At 26.1% G+C, this 20,123-nt stretch overlaps 1 protein-coding gene across 7 annotated transcripts in view; it reads left to right on the forward strand.

Annotated features, from left to right (window-relative positions):
- The window catches only part of Mmp1 (Matrix metalloproteinase 1), a 209,203-nt gene that overhangs the window by 72,047 nt on the left and 117,033 nt on the right, over nt 1-20,123 (forward strand). For all 7 annotated transcript variants that reach the window (XR_012723838.1, XR_012723839.1, XM_075313670.1 and 4 more), the window contains exon 2: nt 18,704-19,076. Coding sequence is in view for 5 of the 7 variants with exons in the window: in XM_075313670.1 (XP_075169785.1) it covers nt 18,819-19,076 (258 nt within the window). In the remaining 2 variants the exon portion in view is untranslated. The remainder of the gene's footprint in view (nt 1-18,703; nt 19,077-20,123) is intronic.

The raw sequence follows: 20,123 nt of genomic DNA on the forward strand, positions 1-20,123 counted from the left end.
GGGTAAAAGGTTTCTGGTGACATCAATCACCAGTAACAAATATAGGATAGACGCCTAAAAGCCTTTTCGTGTTTTTTTTGCCAATAGATGTCGTTGGTGTCATCTTTCTCTAGGGCCACGATTTCTCATATCCCTTTTTCGTTAATATTAAGCTTACTATAATTTAATTTTTTTATTTAGAGCTAAGCAATGGGTTTTGTTTTGTCTCTTGTAATTAAAAATCGATTATTGTGTGATCCACAATTTATATTCATTGGCCAAAATTTTCGCTTTTTTAGTTTTCTCTAAAAAATTAAAAAAAAAAAAACTATTTTAAATTTCCTTTTTTCTATTTTAGCGCCATATGAATAGCAAATGTTGACAACAAATTTATTGAAGTGTCCTTCATAAGCCAACACATGTTATTTTAGTATGACAACTTAAATTCATAAAATTGAAATTCCGCTAGCGTTCGTGGTTAGCGAACTATTAGAGAATTTATTGACCCCACCAAAGGCAGTCACCCATAAACCTCAAAAAAAAAAAAAACAAGAAGAGTTGGAATTATTTTAAAACTGTTGTTAGATCAATATTTTGGTAATACAATGTTTTGCCGGCAACAGAGAATAATTGTAACCATGGTTATATAGGGCTTATTTATTCCATAAAAAAATAAAATTGCACACATCAAAATAGGCAAATAAATTATTTTAAAAAAAATTATACATATCAATATTGAATCATCAGCAATTAAGAAATATAACCTAAGGTGTTTCTATAAGCCCGTCCCCTTTTCATCTTAGCCTCATAATTGTTGACCATTTCTTTATGATGAGAAATTCCATGAAATGAATGAAAACAAAAGCTCTGGACAAAGTTGTTGTGTGTTTTTCTGTGTTTTTTTTTTGTCTTTCTTTGTAAGCTACTAAATTTCATTAAGAAAGTGATTCATTCAGTTTTTTTGTTTAAACAAATAAAAAATTAAAATACAACAACAATTAACCAAAACATATTTAAATATTATTTTTGTGAGTTAAGATGATGAGAAATGTGTGCATTTTACGTTAAATAAATATTTATGAAGATATTGATTTTTGTTTTTGGTTTTATATACTTTGATTTTGCAAATACTTTTTGTATTGTTTGATTGACCAGAATAAAAAAATTAAATATTTTTTTTTAAATTCTTTTTGACTCAGTTTAACATATGGTATATATAAACGATTTCCGTTTTCTTTTAAAAAATTCCTATATGACAATATAAAAGTCATATTTTTGGGCCTATAAATCTACACAATTAAGCAGCAAAATTTATTAGATTTAAAGCTACCCCATATTTTGTGAAAAAAATCCATTTTTAATCAATTAATGTTCTATATGTAGTATGATTAACTTTAATAGTTTGGCCCAGGTGACGTATAACTACGATTAATTGTTACGGAACAAGAACATTGAGACGTATGATAGATACTTATTAATTATACTCTTAATAGTTTAACAATTTTTTATTCTGATGGTAGATTAAAGTAATTTATTTCATATTTCAACTAAAATAAACACACATTGTCTGGATTAAAACAAAAATGAGACAAATATAAATTGAAGAAATAAAATTTTGTTAAAATTTTTAATAAAAATAAAATTTTGACAAAATTTTCTATAGAAATAAAATTTTGAGAAAATTTTCTATAGAAATTAAGTTTTAGGGAAAATTGTCTATAGATATAAAAATATTGAAAAAATGTTCTATAGAAATAAAATTTTGACAAATTTTTCTGTAGAAATAAAAATTTTGACAAAATATTCTATAGAAATAAATATTAAGCCAATATTTAAAATTAAGTCTTTATTTTTGGCTTAGTATATGAGTCAGTTTTGGTTCTATACGGAAACAATCGACAATGAAAAATGTGTATCATTCTGTGGATACGTGTGGATACGTCTCAAGAACATTGAGACGTATGATAGATACTTATTAATTATACTCTTAATAGTTTAACAATTTTTTATTCTGATGGTAGATTAAAGTAATTTATTTCATATTTCAACTAAAATAAACACACATTGTCTGGATTAAAACAAAAATGAGACAAATATAAATTGAAGAAAATTGTAATTAAATCCAAAATGAAAAATTCTGTAGCCTTATCAAAGCCCTATATCTAAAATCCATACAATTCAATTCCATTTTTATACCCTCCACCACAGGCCCCCCATGCATATATTAACTTTGTCATTCCGTTTGTAACACATCGAAATATTACCCTACGACCCCATAAAGTATATAAAGGGTGATTCTTTTGAGGTTAGGATTTTCATGCATTAGTATTTGACAGATCACGTGGGATTTCAGACATGGTGTCAAAGAGAAAGATGCTCAGTATGCTTTGACATTTCATCATGAATAGACTTACTAACGAGCAACGCTTGCAAATCATTGAATTTTATTACCAAAATCAGTGGCAGAAAATCCGCTTTTTTATCGACAAATTTTGTTCAGCGATGAGGCTCATTTCTGGTTGAATGGCTACGTAAATAAGCAAAATTGCCGCATTTGGAGTGAAGAGCAACCAGAAGCCGTTCAAGAACTGCCCATGCATCCCGAAAAATGCACTGTTTGGTGTGGTTTGTACGCTGGTGGAATCATTGGACCGTATTTTTTCAAAGATGCTGTTGGACGCAACGTTACGGTGAATGGCGATCGCTATCGTTCGATGCTAACAAACTTTTTGTTGCCAAAAATGGAAGAACTGAACTTGGTTGACATGTGGTTTCAACAAAATGGCGCTACATGCCACACAGCTCGCGATTCTATGGCCATTTTGAGGGAAAACTTCGGAGAACAATTCATCTCAAGAAATGGACCGGTAAGTTGGCCACCAAGATCATGCGATTTGACGCCTTTAGACTATTTTTTGTGGGGCTACGTCAAGTCTAAAGTCTACAGAAATAAGCCAGCAACTATTCCAGCTTTGGAAGACAACATTTCCGAAGAAATTCGGGCTATTCCGGCCGAAATGCTCGAAAAAGTTGCCCAAAATTGGACTTTCCGAATGGACCACCTAAGACGCAGCCGCAGTCAACATTTAAATGAAATTATCTTCAAAAAGTAAATGTCATGGACCAATCTAACGTTTCAAATAAAGAACCGATGAGATTTTGCAAATTTTATGCGTTTTTTTTTTAAAAAAAGTTATCAAGCTCTTAACAAATCACCCTTTATATTCTGGGTCGTGGTGAAATTCTGAGTAGAACTAAGCATGTTCGTCCGTCCGCCCGTCTGTTGAAATCATGCTAACTTCCCAACGAAACAAGGTATCGACTTGAAACTTGGCATAAGTAGTTGTTATTGATGTAGGTCGGACGGTATTGCAAATGGGCCATATTGGACCACTTTGAAGTAAAGCCCCCCCATATAAACCGACTTCTCTGGGAGGAGCAAAATTCATCCGATTCGGTTGAAATTTGGTATCTTTGGCTGGTATATGGCCGCTAACAACCATGCTAAAATTGGTTCATATCGGTCTATAGTTATATATAGCACATCCCCAATCACACAAAAATTGGTCGATATCGGTTCACGAACATGGTTGCCAATCGAGACAAAAATAATCTACCAAGATTTTATTTTTATGGAAAATTTTGTCAAAATTTTATTTCTATAGAAAATTTTGTCAAAATTTTATTTCTATAGAAAATCTTGTCAAAATTTTATTTCTATAGACAATTTTGTCAAAATTTTATTTCTATAGAAAATTTCGTCAAAATTTTATTTCTATGGAAAATTTTGTCAAAATTTTATTTCTACAGAAAATTTTGTCAAAATTTTATTTCTATAGAAAATCTTATCAAAATTTTATTTCTATAGAAAATTTTGTCAAAATTTTATTTCCATAGAAAATTTTGTAACAATTTTATTTCTATAGAAAATTTTTTCAAAATTTTGTTTCTACAGAAAATTTTGTCAAAATTTTATTTCTATAGAAAATTTTGTCAAAATTTTATTTCTATAGAAAATTTGCTCAAAATTTTATTTCTACAGAAAATTTTGCCAAAATTTTATTTCCATAGAAAAATTTGTCAAAATTTTATTTCTATAGAAAATTTTGTCAAAATTTTATTTCTATAGAAAAATTTTGTCAAAATTTTATGTCTATAGAAAATTTTGTCAAAATTTTATTTCCATAGAAAAATTTTGTCAAAATGTTATTTCTATAGAAAATTTTGCCAAATTTTATTTCTATAGAGAATTTTGTCAAAATTTTATTTCTATAGAAAATTTTGTCAAAATTTTATTTCCATAGAAAAATTTTTCAAAATTTTATTTCTATAGAAAATTTTGTCAAAATTTTATTTCCATAGACAATTTTGTCAAAATTTTATTTCTATGGAAAATTTTGTAAAAATTTTATTTCTACAGAAAATTTTGTCAAGATTTTATTTCTATAGAAAATCTTGTCAAAATTTTATTTCTATAGAAAATTTTGTCAAAATTTTATTTCTATAGAAAATTTTGTCAACATTTTATTTCTATAGAAAATTTTGTCAAAATTTTATTTCTATAGAAAATTTTGTCAAAATTTTATTTCTGTACAATTTTTTTTCAAAATTTTGTTTCTACGGAAAATTTTGTCAAAATTTTATGTCTATAGAAAATGTTGTCAATATTTTATTTCTACAGAAAATTTTGTCAAAATTTTATTTCCATAAAAAATTTTCAAAATTTTATTTTTATAGAAAATTTTGTCAAAATTTTATTTCTATAGAAATTTTGCTCAAAATTTTATTTCTACAGAAAATTTTGCCAAATTTTATTTCTATAGAAAATTTTGTCAAAATTTTATTTCTATAGAAAAATTTTGTCAAAATTTTATATCTATAGAAACTTTTGTCAAAATTTTATTTCCATAGAAAAATTTTGTCAACATTTTATTTCTATAGAAAATTTTGTCCAAATTTTATTTCTATAGAAAATATTGTCAAAATTTTATTTCTATAGAAAATTTTGTCAAAATTTTATTTCTGTAAAATTTTTTTTCAAAATTTTGTTTCTACGGAAAATTTTGTCAATATTTTATGTCTATAGAAAATGTTGTCAATATTTTATTTCTACAGAAAATTTTGTCAAAATTTTATTTCCTTAAAAAAATTTCAAAATTTTATTTCTATAGAAAAGTTTTGTCAAAATTTTATATCTATAGAAAATTTTGTCAAAATTTTATTTCTATAGAAAATTTTTCAAAATTTTATTTCTATAGAAAATTTTGTCAAAATTTTATTTCTATAGAAAATTTGCTCAAAATTTTATTTCTACAGAAAATTTTGCCAAAATTTTATTTCCATAGAAAAATTTGTCAAAATTTTATTTCTATAGAACATTTTGTCAAAATTTTATTTCTATAGAAAATTTTGTCAAAATTTTATTTCTATAGAAAATTTTGTCAAAATTTTATTTCTGTACAAATTTTTTTCAATATTTAATTTCTATAGAAAATTTTGTCAAAATTTTATTTCTATGGAAAATTTTGCCAAAATTTTATATCAATAGAAAATTTGTCAAAACTTTATTTCTGTAAAAATTTTTTTCAATATTTAATTTCTATAGAAAAATTTGTCAAAATTTTATTTCTATAGAAAATTTTGTCAAAATTTTATTTCCATAGAAAATTTTGTCAACATTTTATTTCTATAGAAAATTTTGTCAAAATTTTATATCTATAGAAAATTTTGTCAAAACTTTATTTCTATAGAAAAATTTGTCAAACTTTTATTTCTATAGAAAATTTTGTCAAAATTTTATTTCAGTACAAAATTTTTGTTCAAATTTTAATTCTATAGAAATTTTTGTCAAAATTGTATGTCTATAGAAAATTTTGAAAAATTACCTTGATTCCAACTTGATTCCAACACAACATATATTTTATAATTTAAATTTCTTGACCTATAATTATACAATATTTATCACCAGAACATATGACAATAAATTTATCTCGCATTTGGAGGATAAATCCAAGTGTTATAACCGATTGTTATTTGCGTTCTATATGTTGTATGATTAACTTTAATAGTTTATCCCAGGTTACGTATAACTACGATTAATTGTTCCAGAACAAGAACATTGAGGCGTATGATATATATTAATTATTTATATTCTCAATATTTTTAACAAAACGCAAAGTCCATTTTATTCTGATGGTAGATTGAAGTCAATATTTTTTTTATTTTGCAATTAAATTAGTGATTGATACTACCATTGTCTGCATTAAAATAAAAATGAGACAAAAATTAGTTGAATAAATTAGTGATTAAATCCGAAAAAATTATGTAGCCTCAAAGCCCTATGTCTACAATACATACAATTTCTTTATGGTTTAAAGGATATAATTTTATAAATTCGAAAATTAAATTGAAAGAGCTTAAGGTTTAACCTCTTTAATTATAAGCAATTTACCACCAAAATATACGAGAAAATATAATCATTTTGTGGAGAAATGGAAGTTTTGTAATCGTATGTTATTTACGTTCTATATGTTGTATAATTAATTTTAATAGTTTGTCTCATGTGGCGTATAACTATGATTAAATGTTTACGAAACAAGAACATTGAGACGTATGATATATTTTAATTATACCTATTCTCTATAGATTTAACAACATGTAAAGACCACTTTATTCTAATATAAATTTCCTGTTAATAATACAACCATATGCGCAATTGAATAAATTTAAGTGCAAAATAAATTGTTATAATTAATTTCTTGATTGAAATTTTTTTAAACATTTCTATAGAAAATTTTGTCAAAATATTATTTCTATAGAAAAATCTGTCAAAAATTTAATTCCATAGAAAAATCTGTCAAAATTTTAGTTCTATAGAAAATTTTGTCAAAATTTTATTTCTATAGAAAATTTTGTCAAAATTTTATTACGATAGAAAATGTAGCAAAATTTTTATTTCGATAGAAAATGTTGCAAACATTTTATTTCGATAGAAAATGTTGCTAAAATTTTATTTTAATAGAAAATTTTGTCAAAATATTATTTCTATAGAAAATTTCGTCAAAATTTTATTTCCATGGAAAAATTTCTCCAAATTTTATTTCTATAGAAAATTTTGTCAAATTTTATTTCTATAGAAAATTTTGTCAACATTTTATTTCTGTAGAAAATGTTGTCAATATTTTATTTCTATAGAAAATTTTATCAGAACTTTATTTTTATAGAAAATTTTTTCAAAATTTTATTACGATAGAAAATTTTGCAAAAATTTTATTTCGATAAAAAATTTTGCTAAAATTTTATTTTAATGGAAAATTTTGTCAAAATATTATTTCTATAGAAAATTTCGTCCAAATTTTATTTCCAAGGAAAAATTTCTCCAAATTTTATTTCTATAGAAAATTGTATTTCTATAGAAAAATTTGTAAAAATTTGATTTCTATAGAAAATTTTGTCAAAATTTTATTCCTATAGAAAATTTTGTCAAAGCTTTAATTCTATAGAAAATTATTAAAATGCATACTGTCGGGTGTACGGAATTTAAGCCAATCGATTTTAGGGTAATTCTTCCTTGTTTGACTATAAAGTTGACTCACTCTATATATATTTTCCAATCAACTGCAAATATCGACTATTGACCCTACATGACATTTAAAAATACCACTATTTTTTATCATTTTTTAAACACACATTGTTGTATTGCTATGAAATATCCAAGCATGTTGTCGCAAGACATTTCCCATTACAATTTTTGGTGTTTGCCCATATTTGCTCAACTACCTCGTAGCCTCTGTGATAAGATAAGAAAATTTTGATATTTATTCATATAAACTTTTGTGTGTATTTTTTTCGACCATTTTTATTAGTTAAAACTTGCATACGGCCAGAAGGGAGGGAGGCGAGAAAATATGGAAGATAACTCATGGGTTTCTGTGCCTTGTAATGGCCAACACAGCAGTGGTGTTTTTTTTTAACATCGAGAACTTGACCTTAAAGATAACATTTCAATTTTGGGCAGTGTTTGGAAGAAACTTTCCTACCGTATAATCACAAGAAATACACACAAAATATACAATTAAAGATCTGTATGATTTTCAACTGTATATTTTTTAAAGGATTACTACATTCAAAGCAGTATTGATGTACTACATATACAAATAAACAAAGGACCTAAAATCCATTTTTTTCTTATTTTTAATTCCTATACATATTTCTCCCGGTGTATAGATTTTCATTTCAGGGTCTTGTTTTCCTATAAACCAAAATAAAAAATACGAAAATGTTTGTTTTATGACTATAGCATTACCCTCTAGGTTGGTTGGTTAGATTGACTGGTGTTGGCACTCCGATCGAATGATAATAATTTTGTTTTATGGGCTTTTGCATTCTGCCATTGCCTTGGTTAATAATTTTTGTGGTTCAGAATATTTTAGACCAATAGAACAATGACAATAACAACAACAAATAAAAATCAATAAACACCAAATTCCATATGGATAATTTGTTTGTGTATTTTGGCATTTCGTTTGTAAACTGATAATGACCGCACTTTAATAATGTCAAGTTCATTATAATCGAATTTTAGTTTTATGGACGACATTTAAAAGAAATTAAATATTGACTGATAAAAATAAAAATTAAATAATAAAGCAAATATATTAAACAATAACAGTAAGAAAACGAAACATTCTTGAAAGATTGTAAGAATATAAAAAAAAATCCTTAAAATAAGTTAAGTTTTTTCATTAAAATATATTTTATATAAAAATAAATTAATAATAAAAATAAATAAATTAAATAGAATAGAATAGAATACAATAAAATAACAAATGTCGACATTAATTAAATAAAATTTAATAATTTTTTTATTTTATTAAAATCTTTATTATAATTAATTGGTAATTATAATAAATGTATAAGAACACCAAGCAACTAGCATTTTACGCTATTGACTTTAAATTGGCTTTCATCAATTTAAATTAATCAAAATTTTATTTCTATAAAAAATGTTGTCAAAATTTTATTTCTATAGAAAAATTTCTGAAAACTTTATTTCTATAAAAATTTTTCTCAAAATTTTATTACTATCAAAAACTTTGTCAAAATTTTATTTCTGTAGAAAATTTTCTCAAAATTTTATTTATATAGAAAATTTTGTCAAAATTTTGTTTCTTTAGAAAATTTTTGTACAATTTTATTTCTATAGAATATTTTGTCAAAATTTTGTTTCTATAGAAAATTTTTGCAAAATTTTATTTCTATAGAAAATTTTGGCAAAATTTTATTTCTATAGAAAATTTTGTCAAAATTTTATTTCTATAGAAAATTTTGTCAAACTTTTATTTCTATCGAAAACTTTGTCAAAATTTTATTTCTATAGAAAATTTTGCCAAAATTTTATTTCTATAGAAAATTTTGTCAAAATCTTATTTCTATAGAAAATTTTTTCATAAGTTTACTTCTATAGAAAATTTTATCAACATTTATTTTCTATAGAAAATTTCGTCAAAATTTTATTACCATAGAAAATTTTGTCAAAATTTTAGTTTTATAGAAAATTATGTAAAAATTTTATATATATGGAACATTTTATCAACATTTCATTTCTATAGAAAATTTTTGCAAAATTTTATTTCTATACCAAATTTTTGCAAATTTTATTTCTATAGAAAATTTTTGAAAAAATTTATTTCTATAGAAAATCTTGTCAAAATTTTATTTCTTTAGAAAATTTTTGCAAAATTTTATTTCTATCGAAAACTTTGTCAAAATTTTATTTCTATAGAAAATTTTGTGAACATTTTATTTCTATAGAAAATTCTGTCAACTTTAATTCTGTAGAAAATTTTGCCAAAATTTTATTTATATAAAAAATTTTGTCAAAATTTTATTTCTATAGAAAATTTTGTCAACATTTTATTTCTATAGAAAATTTTGTCAAAATTTTATTTCTATAGAAAATTTTGTCAAAATTTTATTTCTATAGAAAATTTTGTCAAAATTTTATTTCTATAGAAAATTTTGTCAAAATTTTATTTCTATAGAAAATTTTGTCAAAATCTTATTTCTACAGAAAATGTTGTCAAAATTATATTTCTATAGAAAATTTTTTCATAAGGTTACTTCTATAGAAGATTTTATCAACATTTTATTTCCATAGAAAATCTCGTCAAAACTTTATTACCATAGAAAATTTTGTCCAAATTTTATTCTATAGAAAATTATGTAAAAATTTTATTTCTATGGATCATTTTATCAACATTTTATTTCTATAGAAAATTTTGTGAAAACTTTAGTTCTATAGAAAATTTTGTAATTTTTTCATAGAAAATTTTTACAAAATTTTATCGCTATAGAAAATATTTGCAAAATGTTATTTCAATAGAAAATTTTATGCTTATTTTCTCAAAATTTTATTTCTCTAGAAAATTTTTTTAAAATTTTATTTCTTTGGAAAATTTTTGCAAAATTTTACTTCTACAGAAACTTTTGTTAAAATTTTATTTCTATAGGAAATTTTGTCAAAATTTTATTTCTATAAAACCTTTTGTCAAAATTTTATTTCTATAGAATTTTTTGTCAAAAAATTTTTCAAAATTTTATTTCTATAGGAAATTTTGTCAAAATTTACTTCTATAGAAAATTTGCCAAAATTTTATTTCTATAGAAAATTTTTACAAAATTTTATTTCTATAGACAATCTTGTCAAAATTTTACTTCTTTGGAAAATTTTGTCAAAATTTTATTACAATAGAAAATTTTGTTCAAATTTTAGTTTTATAGAAAATAATGTAAAAATGTTATTTCTATGGAACATTTTATCAACATTTTATTTCTATAGAAAATTTTTGCAAAATTTTATTTCTATAGAAAATTTTTGCAAAATTTTATTTCTATAGAAAATTTTGTCCAAATTTTGTTTCTTTAGAAAATTTTTGTTAATTTTTATTTCTACAGAAAAATTTTTCAAAAATATATTTCTATAGAAAATTTTGTCTACATTTTATTTCTATAGAAAATTTTCTCCAAATTTTATTTCAATAGAAAATTTTGTAAAAACTTTAGTTCTATAGAAAATTTTGTAATTTTTTTTATAGATAATTTTCTCAAAATGTTATTTCTCTAGAAAATTTTATCAAAATTTTATTTCTATAGGAAATTTTGTCAAAATTTCATTTCTATAGAGACTTTTGTCAAACTTTTATTTCTATAGAATTTTTTGTCAAAATTTTATTTTTATAGAAAATTTTATCAAAATTTTATTTCTATAAAAAATATGTCAACATTTTATTTCTATAGAAAATCTTGTTAAAATTTTGGTTCTTTAGAAAAATTTTTCAAAAATGTATTTCTATAGAAAATTTTGTCAACATTTTATTTCTATAGAAAATTTTGTGAAAATTTTATTTCAATAGAAAATTTTGTGAAAATTTTATTTATATAGAAAATGTTGGAAAATGTTTATTTATATAGAAAATATTATGAAAATTTTATTTATATAGAAATTTTCTCAAAATTTTATTTCTGTAGAAAATTTTGACAAAATTTTATTTCTATAGGAAATGTTGTCAAAAATTTATTTCTATAGAAATTTTTGTCAAAATTTTATTTCTATAGAATTTTTTGTCAAAATTTTATTACTATAGAAAAATTTTTCAAAAATGTATTTCTATTGAAAATTTTGTCAAAATTTTATTTCTATAGAAAATTTTGTGAAAATTTTATTTCAATAGAAAATTTTGTAAAAATTTTATTTATATAGAAAATTTTGTGAAAATGTTATTTATATAGAAAATTTTCTCAAAATTTTGTCAAAATTTTATTTCTCAAGAAAATTTTGTCAAAATTTTATTTCTATAGGAAATGTTGTCAAAAATTTATTTAAATAGAAACTTTTGTCAAAATTTTATTTCTATAGCAAAATTTTCTCAAAATTTTATTTCTGTAAAAATGATGAAAATTTTGTCCAAATTTTATTATATATAATAAATTTTTGTTAGATTTCTACCAATTGGGGCAACCATGGTCCATATCCCTAAAAGTATACCCTGATTTCTATAATTGGTTTTTTTTAATAATTCTAAAGAATATAATTCACCTTTTCTTTGGAATTGTTGCAAGAAAATAGATTTCTAAAATTTCGCATTTAAGAAAAGGTTAAATCCTACATAATTACTTGACATTATCAACGTTCTATAATCTGAGGTTAAATTTAAACTCTGGCAAAGCAAATGCCAAATAAAAACAATGAATAACATTTCCAGAAATAGATCTTGACTATAGATAGAGAAATATGGTCAGTAAATGGCCATTAGAGCTAATTTTAAAGCAAAAAAAAAAAAATATTACAATTAGGCTCTAATAATAACACAACAAGCCAACATTTATGGCAAAGACCTTTAGTGGTTATTTCTGGCTAGTCATTTGCTAAAGTGTCATTTCAAAAATAAGAAACAGGCTTCTAAATGTCACAAATCAATTGAGTAGGGAAAGGCCTATCGAGGTTTTTGGTTGTTTGGCATAAAAATAACTTTCACACAAAAATATCAGCCCCAATATCAAGGTTAATATTCTGGCAAAAAGAAAATGATATTTGCAACTATAGGCCCATTTATTAACCAACTAAGGTCCTAGCTATGTTATATTTTTATAAACCATACGAAAATTGTTTGGTGTATGGTTACCAGCTAACACAGGAAGTAAATGCCTGAATTCTTGTAATTTTCTATTCGTTGTGTTTTTTGTTTCTCTTTTTCTTTGTTGCTTCCTTGGTTCTTTTGTTACATATATGAATATCCTGCCAACATTGCTAAAATTACGCTAAATTTCCGTTAAGGTCTTTGTGTTGTGGTTTTGAGAACCTTTACGAGCCCAAGTCATATTATCAACCTGTTGGCCTTTAGCGTAAAAATGCCAAACTCGTAAAAACTTTTCTCATATACATGGCGTTATGAGGAGCTTACATATTTCTTTAAAAAAAATTCCAGCTAACACGAATCCATAGTTACCTAAACTGAGAATATTTTTGTGTAATAAGCTAAATTGTGGTATTTAAAATTACACTATGCTTCAAATAATTTTTAATGGTTTTATATAAAAATTCATAAAAAATCAAAAAACAACTTCACATCTCTTTAGGACTCCCTAATATTTTGACCATTTTAATGTAAAAATAATCCGACCTTTAAAAGAGTATATGCAATTTTTTGGGTTGGTTTTTTCTGCTTAGTGTAATCGCTATTTCTCTTATTTATCTCTGTAAATTGCATGTTCTAAGGTAAAAAGTTATAATTAAGAATTTTATTTTTATCATCAGCTTAAAGGAATTTCTAGTATAGTATTTTCCACGAATTATTGATATTAATTTTTCTTTGCATGCAGGCTAGGCATATGTCTGTAGATTTGGTTATCGAATTCAAAAAAAAAAAAAAAAAAACGCTAAAAGTCATGTGTGTCATGCCAAACAGACAGGTTGAACTCCAATATGGTAAATGTTTTACCTACAATATTAAATTAAATTTAAAAAATTGGCAGACATTCATTCTTGTTACAGGATATATTTAAAGGTATACATGTAATAATTATCCTTAAAGGATATACAAAATAAAAATTGATTTATTTACGTTCAACAAAAAAATGAATGTAGTACATAACGCCTTTCGACACTCAAGTTTAATTGGATCCAAAGCCGAAAATGCGGCTTCTTTTAAATAACGACATTTTTAGGGACCTATCTAGCTTCTATATCTAGGATGAATAAAATTAAAACTCAAAGGACCAAAAGAAGAAATAGGTTGAAAATTGCTCAGTTAAGGGAATTTAATTCTCTTTTTGCAATATCCCAGCAAAAAAAGTGTCGCCCAAGTAGTGGAAATGTTTTTTGTTTTTTTTTATTCTTACTCAGTTTTCAACCCATTTGAAATAAAAAATGTTAAAATCATTCATTAAAAATGAACGGAAATGTTCTTTTTGGATCCGGAAGTGGTACAAATTTGGCGCAGAAGCAATGAATTTAACATGAACTTGTCATAGGATGGATGTCCACAATTTCAACAGTCTTTGAACTGAATTTTGCATTACTTTTTAAGGTGTGATTCGAATTCATTTTACCTAATAATTTATTTTATCAAATAAATAATTTTTATAATTTTTTTTTATGATTTTTAATGCATTCGCTTGTCGGAAACGTCTGACCTAAAATATTTTCAAAAATTCGCATTTTTTTCTAGAATGGATTTTATACGACAAAATTTAAATAATTTGCATCACTTCCTCAGGATTGATCCGAATTCAGTGTTTTGGATGTGAAATAAAAAAATTCTGTAATATTCTGTAAAAAAAATATATTTTTTATATTTTTTTATGATTTTTAATGCATTCGCTTGTCGGAAACGTCTGACCTCAAATATTTTCAAAAATTCTCATTTTTTTCTAGAATGGATTTTCTACGACAAAATTTAAATAATTTGTAGCATTTTAATTATTCTATTTCTGTTTGAAACACAAGTTTGGATGCGTTTTAAAGATGTGCCTTTAGAACGACTTCCTAAATTTTTTGCTGGGATATCAATAAAGCGTTCACGCACATAAACAAATGTCAATTTAAAACTCCTCATTATAACAGATTCTTTAAAGTAAAAAAATGTTTTCTTAATTGCAAAAAAAAAAAAAAAATTAATCAAAGATGCAAACCCCTCAATATAAGTATCGGCCTAAATGTGAAGCTTTATTATCTTAAAACTAAGGATTAAATATAAAAGACGATTTCTTTAAATCAAAAATATTTTTCATTACTTTAAGGATGCAAAAATTTCATTTTTTTTTTAAGAAATTTGTCCTTAATATTTATTTTTAGGTCAATATTCGTATCCCAAATTTAATGAAAAAAGCTTTTAAGTAAAGATTATAAAATTTGTTTTAACTAAAATTTCATTAGTTTAAAGAATTTTTTTCCATAATATTTTGTAAATTGCATGTCCAAAACTTATGGCTGCATAATCTTTCATATTAGGTCAATATTTTTCTCAGTCTACACAATGGAAAAAACTCTTTTTAACCCTTTGACTACCGATGGTCACTTAGAAGGACATTCGAAAACGAAGCTAAACTCTATTTCTCCACTTAGTTTTTATTTATTTCTTAACGTTATTTTAAAGAAGAGGCTTTAATCTAAATATGCTTTTTATATCTTTATATTAATATTATATTTACTATAAATTTAGTATCAACTATAAATAAATAAATAAATATGATATAAATACTTTCCATATTGATGGACATTAAAATGCATTTTTATAAACTTCTTTAACAATAAACGAAAAGTGCGAAATTTTGAGACCGTTTTTCTACTGTGTGTCATTGACATTTATACAAAAACTATTGCTGATATTTTTTCGAGCCCTTTTTTGTATTTTTTCACACTTCGGAATATATTATAGGCTAAATATTCCTTATTTCTGTAAGGCCTTTTGGTCACAATTCAAGAATCAAGATTTCAGAACAAACTCATGTAGCTCTGGAAGTAATTGCGATAGGTACTCAAAATAAAAATTTTTGTTCTACATGTTGTTAGTACAAGTAAAAATAGAAGAAAAATTAAAGTTTTTTTACATTAGTTTTATTTCGGTAGTGAAAGGGTTAATTAGAAATCTGAACATCTGAACAATTAATGCGAAATCAGTGCAAAAAAGATTACATCCGCCCTATCAAAAGCCTATGTAAAATTCATGGCTTCTGCCCAGATTTTGTACCACATTCGGATTCATTAAGAACATTTTCATTGCTTTCTTGGGACACTTCTCTGCAAGGATCCCTCGATTAAGTCGTGGTTATGTCGGTTAGGAATTGCTTCCTCAATTTTAGCGAACGAAAAATATAAGGACAGATAATATTCGACCGATCCGCTTGGAGATTTTGAGTCGAATATTTTATATGGGGTAGTCGAAAAACTCTTTATGTGTTTCTAAAAAAATTGAAATTGATTTTTTATATTTATAATGAACTTTATTGAACCATATATGAAGCATTTTGGACAACCACCTTTGGCCGTTTCACCGCTAAGGACATTACTCCATCAGTATAAAACTTTTGTAGTTTTTCGCAGTGTTGTCAGATTAAGGGAGTTTTTCCCGTGGTTGGAGACTTTTTTTTCGATTTGGGTATCTGGGGATTTTGCCGGGAATAAGGTCGTGAATTGGGGATTTTTCTGGGGATATTTCCACCTTCAATCACATAGTATGAAATTGGTTATAGAAAGTGTAAAAGCGAAGTACAATAAGACTTAAACACAAATTTTTACGAAATCATTTAGGTTGGGCTAAACCTGGTTCTTGTTTACCATCGCAACTTCATATTTATGTAAACAAATTTTAAAATGGTCCAACTTTGATTATTACTTGGGATTTTATATCTGCCTCGATGTCTTACACAATTATTTTTAAGTACCATGACAGTTTTCTTGAAGTTTCGCTTTTCGCTTTCGTTGTTCTTTTATTCCAGAAAATAAAAATTTTAAATGGAAAGATATAAAAAATGCATACAAAACTACGCTCATTTTGTTTAAATGTTTTCAATAAAATAAAGTATAACTTTGTATACATTAAAAAAAGCTCGGCAATTTTTATTGTAAAGCTCATATTGACTTCATCCTGACAGACTTGTTGAAGTCCTTACCTATTGAAGAATTCGATGAGATTGCTTTTCTTTTTTATGGAATTAAATTTTCATACATAAAACAATTATATGAGTTTTTTTCGGGGATTTTTCATAGGGGGAAATACTTAATTTGGGGATTTTCTGGGGATATACATTCGAAATTTCGGGGATCTCTCTCGAAAAAATCTAGTCACCGTGGTTTCTCGGGCAAAACTGAGGCGCCTATAATTCGCAGGCTTCCATTGACGCCAATTTTACTCCATTATTGGAGTAAAGCACTCCAATATAAGTATAAGGTCAGGTCCAGAGAATGAAGCCGCCAAGTCGCGCCGAAATTTTTAGTCGCCGCCGTCCTGTTTTTGCGAGTCGACGCCGCCGCTGAATATGTCGACTCATCTCGACTCAAACTTAGCCGCCAATTAATCAAAAATATTGATTAAGAAATTTATTAATAATTGTTGTAACAGGTTGGCTGATAAGTCCCCGGTCTGACACATAGATGGCGTCGCTAGTATTAAATGCATATTATTTTTATATAACAGGTTGGCTGATAAGTCCCCGGTCTAACAAAGAAAACACATTTTTTTTTTCAAAATTCGTTTTTACTATTCAACATAGTTCCCTTCAAGAGCGATACAATGATTATAACGACCTTCAAATTTTTTGATACCATTTTGGTAGTACTCCTTCGGTTTTGCCTCAAAATAGGCCTCATTTTCGGCGATCACCTCTTCATTGCAGCCAAAATTTTTTTCCTGCGAGCATCCTTTTGAGGTCTGAGAACAAGAAAAAGTCGCTGGGGGCCAGATCTGGAGAATACGGTGGGTGGGGAAGCAATGCGAAGCCCAATTCATGAATTTTTGCCATCGTTCTCAATGACTTGTGGCACGGTGCTTTGACTTGGTGGAACAACACTTTTTTCTTCTTCATATGGAGCCGTTTTGCCGCGATTTCGACCTTCAAACGCTCCAATAACGCCATATAATAGTCACTGTTGATGGTTTTTCCCTTCTCGAGATAATCGATAAAACTTATTCCATGCGCATCCCAAAAAACAGAGGCCCGTACTTTGCCAGCGGACTTTTGAGTCTTTCCACGGTTCACCGGTCGCTGTCCACTCAGTCGACTGTCGATTGGACTCAGGAATGTAGTGATGGAGACATGTTTCATCCATTGTCACATATCGACGGAAAAACTCGGGTGTATTACGAGTTAACAGCTGCAAACACCGCTCAGAATCATCAACACGTTGTTGTTTTTGGTCAAATGTGAGCTCGCGCGGCACCCATTTTGCACAGAGCTTCCGCATATCCAAATATTGATGAATGATATGACCAACACGTTCCTTTGATATCTTTAAGGCCTCTGCTATCTCGATCAACTTCATTTTACGGTCATTCAAAATCATTTTGTGGATTTTTTTGATGTTTTCGTCGGTAACCACCTCTTTCGGACATCCACTGCTTTCACCGTCCTCCGTGCTCATTTCACCACGCTTGAATTTTGCATACCAATCATATCTTGCCATCGCCAAATGTTACCGCAACCCAGGTAATTTAATTGTGGATAACCGTCTTTAGTAGAAGTTTCTACGCTATCCATGGTGGAGATTCGGCCTGGCCGAAATTACGGCCGTATATACTTGTTCTTTGTGTTTTTTTTTCATGGAGAAAAATATTTCGGGTGGGAATATACTAAATTTTTGGGGATCTCTCTCGAAAAAATATGGAAATACTGAGGCATCTACATTTCGCAGGTTTCTATTAACACCCATTTTATTTTATTATTTTTTTTTTTTTTTTGAGTAAAGCAGTCCAATAATATGCTGGATGCCTACAAGATCTCCAAGTTTTTGTCAGCCACTTTGAAATGTTAACAAGTCACAATTTAATGCCAAAATAAAATTTACTTTAGAAATAATAATTTTATATTTATCCAATTGACTGAAAATTTATTTCCAATTATCTTTTTTAGTTCAAAAATAAATTTTAGTATTTATGACTCTATCCATATGTTAATAATATAATTAATAACAATTTTTTTCTCTCCCTCTCTCTCTATCTCTTTACAGATTATCAATTTTCTCTGAGTTAAACAATTTAAAATTTAATTCATTTAAAAAAATATATATATACACACATATATTTTTTTTCGAAATAACCTTTTAAGTGCATTTCCAAAAAATTATGGTAAATAGCGAAAAATTACCACCACCAACAACAAAACGACGAAACATATCCAACAAATCGACAGCAGTCACATCAACGTTATCATCATCAGCATTAACATCGTCGTCATCGAGTCGAATCAACAATACCACCTCCTCCTCCTATTCTGCGAAAATGTCTACCCGCCAAAATTATGTGTTCTTAGGTTTAACCATATTCTTAACAGTTCTAGCCACAGTCCATTCGGGACCTGTATCAACGACCACACAAGCTGAGGTAAGTTTGAAAATGAAGGGTGAAGAAATACAAAAATAAGGATTTCGAAAGATCAATTGAGATTCTTTCGAAATCTTAAAAAAAAAAATATTCTTATACCCATAACCGAAGGGGTAAACAAAATATACACACCAAAAATTTTTTATGGATGGTAAACATTTTTTATATACCTAAATTTGGTTTTGATTTAAAGTTGACCATTGAATTGTTTTATAGCCTATCCTATAGTGTCTTATATTCACCAATTACTTTAGCATTTTTGTATTAGAACATAACCTTTGGGTAATTACGTTTATTTCTCTCCCTCATTCTCTCTCTCTCTGCCTCTCTATTCTCCGAATTTCCATTTATGTTAAGAAACAATCGACTTTATTAGCAAATTTTTTTTTATAGATACTGGCCATCAGGGAAAGGTCATTACGTTTCACATAAAAGCAAATCCATAGAATTTCAAATTTCCCTTTCGTCACTGCACAGTGTTGAAACTTTTATTTAAATGAAGTAGGAGTGTTTTTGTTTGTTTTTTTTTTGTGCAAAATGATAAGAATTGGAAAATTTTGCTTTTTGTTTGTTTATTGTGTAGTTCATTACAATGGACACGTGATTTTCAAATAGAAAAGCCATCGTGGAGAACATTAAGCAGTAACCACTTCAATTATTATTATATGTGGGTAATAGGTCGGTCGAATGGAATTACGAGAACCCTGTATCAAAGATAGCAAGTAGCACAAAAAGTGCACACACAAAAAATATTTTTCAATTTCATTTACAAAATGAATTAATCCAATTAATTTTTTTAATTGAAATGTCTTCAATCACAGTTTTAATTGAGCATCAAAAAAATACTTGATTAAAAAATCACAGTTTTAATTGATCATCAAAAAAATACTTGATTAAAAAATTAATTGATCATTAGCAAAATTTAAATTAATTTTTTAATTGATGCAATTAAATTTTTAATTGATCACAGAAAAAAAAATTCACGAAAATTTTTCCAATTCAATTCTTAATTGAGTTTTTAAAAAAAAATATTCAATTAAAAATTTA

This window comes from Haematobia irritans, chromosome 5, assembly GCF_050003625.1.
Source record: "Haematobia irritans isolate KBUSLIRL chromosome 5, ASM5000362v1, whole genome shotgun sequence".
Classification (NCBI taxonomy): domain Eukaryota; kingdom Metazoa; phylum Arthropoda; class Insecta; order Diptera; family Muscidae; genus Haematobia; species Haematobia irritans.